Consider the following 4,966-nt stretch of genomic DNA (forward strand, 5'->3'; position numbering starts at 1 on the left):
TATTTTATATTAAGTCAGGGGGATCCGACACCTCCCCCCCCCCCTCCACGAACTGTGCATGGTTTACTTTTTCCCTAAGCGGGGGACACAAATTCTCTGAATTAGCTTGTTTTATTAGTATTTATTGTATTACATGTCGCTTTTTTCAGCACAGGGGCATGAGGAGAGTTATTACGTATAAAAGAGGTTTCTTGGTGGACTTTATATTTTTATTACATCTATTACAACTGTTTAATAAAGGTTAAATTAGACATCATGCACTGTGTAAAATTTTGGCAATATCGAACGTGAATATTTACATGTATACTTTTAATAATTCTACAAATTCAGTCAAGGGGATCCGCCCCCCCCCCCCCCCGAACTGCGCATGGTTTACTTTTTCCCTAAGCGGGGGACACAAATTCTCTGAATTAGCTTGTTGATTTTAGACTTTCGATGAATTAATATCTCGTTCAGTTTACAACGATATTTCTACCTCTGTAATTTTAAAGTCAAAACTCATTGCTTTTTGCATATTTCAATAGGGAAAAATTAATCGGTACGCAAGAGTATTTTTTTCCTCTTACTAAATAAATGGAATTTAAAAAAAACTAAATTTAAAGCCTTCGATCTTAATGAAAATGGAGAAATACAGAAGAAAAACTGAAGCAATCCATTACCTGAAAAAAAAATAAATTCTAGATCAGGTAAGTCCAAAATTAACTTGTGTTTTCCTCATATTTTTCTCTTTATTTTTGTTTCTGGCATGGTAAATATCAAAATGGTTTATAAAAAGCCTGGAAACATGACATTTCAAACAAGTTTCATGCCACAAAAGTGCATCCAACTCATAAACAATTTTCAATGTTATCTATGTGTGTGTAAATCTCATTTGCAATTGAAAATGGTTTATTGGTGAAAGACAAAATAAATGTCCCTTGTTCACCCTTGGGTGTGACATTGCTTAGAAAGGTCGTTCGCGAAATCTGCGTTTACTAACATGCATGGAATCAAATACATAGTTATGATGGATACAATGTATTGTTTTATTTTGAGAAAGTCTGCTTCATAAATAATCATTAAAGAGCACCGTTTTTGCAACTTCCAAATCAGCTACATGCATGCATGTGTAATAGTATAAGCAAGTTAAACATGTTACATTTATTGTGGCTTCTTGCACTAGGATGGCATGGATAATTTTAAATAGGGAACCAAATCCATGTATTGGCAAATGAGTCTCTTATAGTACTTAATTTTCTCTTTTTGGAAATCAGTAAAATTAATGGTATTAAATATTTTTACAAGAAACAGAACGAAAACATTAATTGACAGTTAATAAAAACGAATATTTCAGCAGCAAATACATTTATTGTTAGGAAAAGCAGTGTGTAAGTGAACAGCAGGACTTTATCATATTGACTTTACACCAAGGATAGACGAATAAATGTCTTGTAGATTCCAATAGAAATAAAAAAAAAATACAAAGACTGAAATCACTGGACCGATTGAAGACGTACTGTAGATTGGCTTTGTTTGAGCCCCCCTTATACGGCTAGTACTCCATTGATCAGAAGATTTCATAATCCTGGTCTTGACACCAAAGGGAAAATTTGGTGACTTGTCCTTAATTAATCTCAGTGAGATTTGCAGAGAAGGGAATTTATGGTCGTAGGGAAGTCAAACCAAAATTAATAGTCTTTACGAATCTGGATGAGATTAGTCTTTGATATACACTGTATCACTTGTGTATATACAACTTACAAATATACATATTAGCTTAGTTATTGTGTATAATATATAAGTACATGTATATGTTTAGTGTAAGAACAATTTTATTTTTAAAAAATTCAACAAAAACAATTCCATCCACGGTATACATAAATGCACAAAACTGTATTAAAAAACTATTAATACATCAATTATGAAAAATTATAAAAAGTTTTTTCTTAGATCCCATCTGCTGTTAAAAACTGAGTTCAACGTTTCCTCTTTGATTTTTGTCGTTCCTTTTGCAAGAATTAAATGTACAATCTATCAACAACAAACTCTCAGGTCGGTCTATAGATGCAAATATCGTGATTTTCCTTCTTCTAAAGTTATACTTTTATATGCTGTCTGTAAAAAAAGGACTGAAATTTATGAGAGAATTGTTTTTGTCCGTTATATTTAGCCCAAAACATTAAAGACCTGATGTATTTTCTCTCGCATCGGTTAATTTACAAAAAATAATCCGTCACTACGGACAACATTTGAAGTTCTTTTAGACACTTAATGTTACTCTATAAAAGCTTGCAAAGAACCCATGTTGTTATTTATGATAGTGATATTAATAATAAATAGTGTTCACTCATTCTCGTCAGGGCTTCACACGCACTTGGACCACCGAACGGAGATGATGCTTGAAGGTAGCTCTCCACCGTCACGATTTCCATTTAGAGAGGGCATCTAATTAACCCCACATGTATCTTTGATAATGGATGCAATTAATTTCTCTGACTATTTCTTTTACTTTAAAGGAACACAATACAAAATCAACATGTCCCTATAAAAAGTATCATTATGAGCGGTATCACGTTGGAAACATAAACCAAATATTATGTTCATTTTTGTGATTAAGAAAACAATATGGTCATTGACTCAAATTTTTCGGCTCATTGACCATCGTGGGTTAATTAACGCGTCACAGTGTATATATGCATTGGTGTGGTATTTTAGATATTATATTTATGACCCGATGTGACGTATGATGTCCCTTGAAGGGTAGTTTAAAGTATGTTATGTCGTTAATTCTAATGACAAGTAATTATGTTCAAAGAGACAAAACAATCCCTAAATTGTCAAAACGAATTGTTGCCCAACACGTTGTTAACATGTCGAGCATGCCAATTAGTTGACACCCGTGGTATAAAAACTATCTTTGGCCCAGTGTTTCGGTATTTTGAACATAAGGGTTGTTGAGCAGAACTTAAACTAAGCATGAACGGATTAATTATTGTTGTCGCCTTAGTTGGCTGTGCATGTGAGTACTTTTTTTTCGCAGCATCGATTTCTTCAAGACTTTGACCATTAGTTGTTTATGAATAGAATATTTGAGGGGAAATATTAAATGACCCATTCTGCACATTTTGTATAAGATATTTTTACTTCTTAAATTTCATAGCTTCATAATAAGTTTTCATTGTTCAAAATTAAATAAACATGTATAAAGATATTCCCATTTTCGTCCTAGTCTCTATTTTATTTGTTGATTCATTTTTCTTCAGATGCTCAGTTGGAGTCTCCTATGGCTTTGGCCATGTTAAGTGGTGGTATGCGAGGTGGTGCCGGCGCCGGTGGTGCCACCGGAGGCATAGACCCACTTAGTCTCGCCGTCCTTGGTGGAAACGGCAACAGCAAAATGTTGCAGATGATGACTCTTATGAATCTGATGAAGAAATCACCAACAACTCCTGCTGCTGAAGCCAACAACGCCATTGCTCAACCTAAAGCTACTCAGGACAATACTGCCGTAAACCCAATGATGAATTCTTTGATGACCCTAACTCTTTGTAAAATCAGCGAAACCGCCGGAGACCAGAGGTTCTGTACCCCTTTCACCTGCAAACTTGAATCCCTCCGACGTTACGCCAACCCTAACCTTCTGCAGTGCCAGCAGATGATGGGGTGTTGCTTTAAGGATATGCGATCTATGTACATTGCCAACATGATGAAAGGATTATAAAGTAAGTATTCTGATAAATGATTATAAGACCTGATAAATAGAACTTTTTTTTTCATCAAATTTGCGAACGACAGGACAAATATCTAAAGATTTCTTCTCGCGACTAAGATCCCACGTCTGATATACATGTATTTAGAGGCCTTTTTTCTACTCCCGATTTGTATACCGGTAGTTTCAGTGAACTTTTAGAAAGTTTTCATAATAACTTAAAAAACTACTTTGATTTACATATTTCGAATTATGCCAAGATGTGTCAGTGGTCTTCTTGATAAGACCGGAGTATATAGTAACAAAATTAAATTGACCACCACATTAATCATAGCTGGACATTCATAGTATTGTTCAACTGTAATAAATCTACAGAAATGGGAATACTTCTTACGGCGCTGCAGGTGTCACTTTTGTCATGTTTTACGCCAATTGACTGTCCGCAGAATGTCCGCTGGAAAAGTGATTGCTCGGACAATTTTTGTGTGATAATGGACACAGTATTCTCAGTAGATTTATGTAGAATACATTGGTGCCCCCAGGGAACGACATGTACATATACTGCATCGTGACTAGGACTTCTTACAATAAATTGCTTCGGTTGTCTTAATTTGCTTTTCCTTTGTTGTAAGTGTACTTTTAAAGAATTTTGTTTTATTAACAGGTTACAGCCATGGTAGAAAAAGTCATCATTTTCCCCATTTCTCCATCTTTTTCACAACAGCCTGTTTCCCGGTGTTGTCATGGCATGACTTTAAAAGACTGAACAAAACCGACGATTGCATAAGGGCTTTCGTTTTTCATCATGTCTTCAAAAGACGTTTATCGTAATTTATTACCAAATATAATGGTTGTTTTTGTTAATAAAAAATCCAATCAAAACTTTGTTTTTTCTTGCATTAATTTTAGTGTTTATGTGTGTGTGCGTGTGGATAAATCGCAAATTCCATTTACGACAATATAAAACTGCTTACTTCTGATTGATAATTGTCAGGAGCTACCGCTCATTACGAAACTATACACGCCTGGCATCATGCCATAAAAACCTGCACCTTTTTGCCTTTGAAATTGTACATGTAGTAAACGTTGAACAACACTGTCCATAACTTTGCGAAAAAAATTATTTGGAAAAAAAATTTACTTCCTACAGATATGTATATTTTTAATTTACCATTTCAATGATTACTCAGAATTTAGGACCTCAAAGAAGAAGAGTCGTTATGGTTTATAATCGGCCCTGTGATTAAATGTGATAAGGGATTTTCCAAAAGGTGTCTA

The 4,966-nt window shown here is 34.5% G+C and overlaps 1 protein-coding gene across 1 annotated transcript; it reads left to right on the top strand.

Moving 5' to 3' along the window:
* Nucleotides 1–2,877: 2,877 nt before the first annotated feature.
* LOC134282174 (uncharacterized) lies at nt 2,878–4,570 on the top strand. The gene is made up of 3 exons (XM_062764614.1): nt 2,878–2,998; nt 3,243–3,701; nt 4,353–4,570. Exons 1-2 carry the CDS (start codon nt 2,956–2,958, stop codon nt 3,698–3,700), a joined length of 501 nt encoding a protein of 166 aa, XP_062620598.1. The 5' UTR covers nt 2,878–2,955; the 3' UTR covers nt 3,701; nt 4,353–4,570.
* The last annotated feature ends 396 nt before the right edge of the window (nt 4,571–4,966 follow it).

Source organism: Saccostrea cucullata, unplaced genomic scaffold (assembly GCF_032062105.1).
Source record: "Saccostrea cucullata isolate Sc308-1 unplaced genomic scaffold, CSIRO_AGI_Scuc_v1 ctg4960, whole genome shotgun sequence".
Classification (NCBI taxonomy): domain Eukaryota; kingdom Metazoa; phylum Mollusca; class Bivalvia; order Ostreida; family Ostreidae; genus Saccostrea; species Saccostrea cuccullata.

Coding starts and splice junctions, on each gene's coding strand:
- LOC134282174 (XM_062764614.1), top strand. CDS start 2,956: ATGAACGGATTAATTATTGTTGTCGCCTTAGTTGGCTGTGCAT. Junction 2,999..3,242: donor CGCCTTAGTTGGCTGTGCAT/GTGAGTACTTTT, acceptor ATTTTTCTTCAG/ATGCTCAGTTGGAGTCTCCT.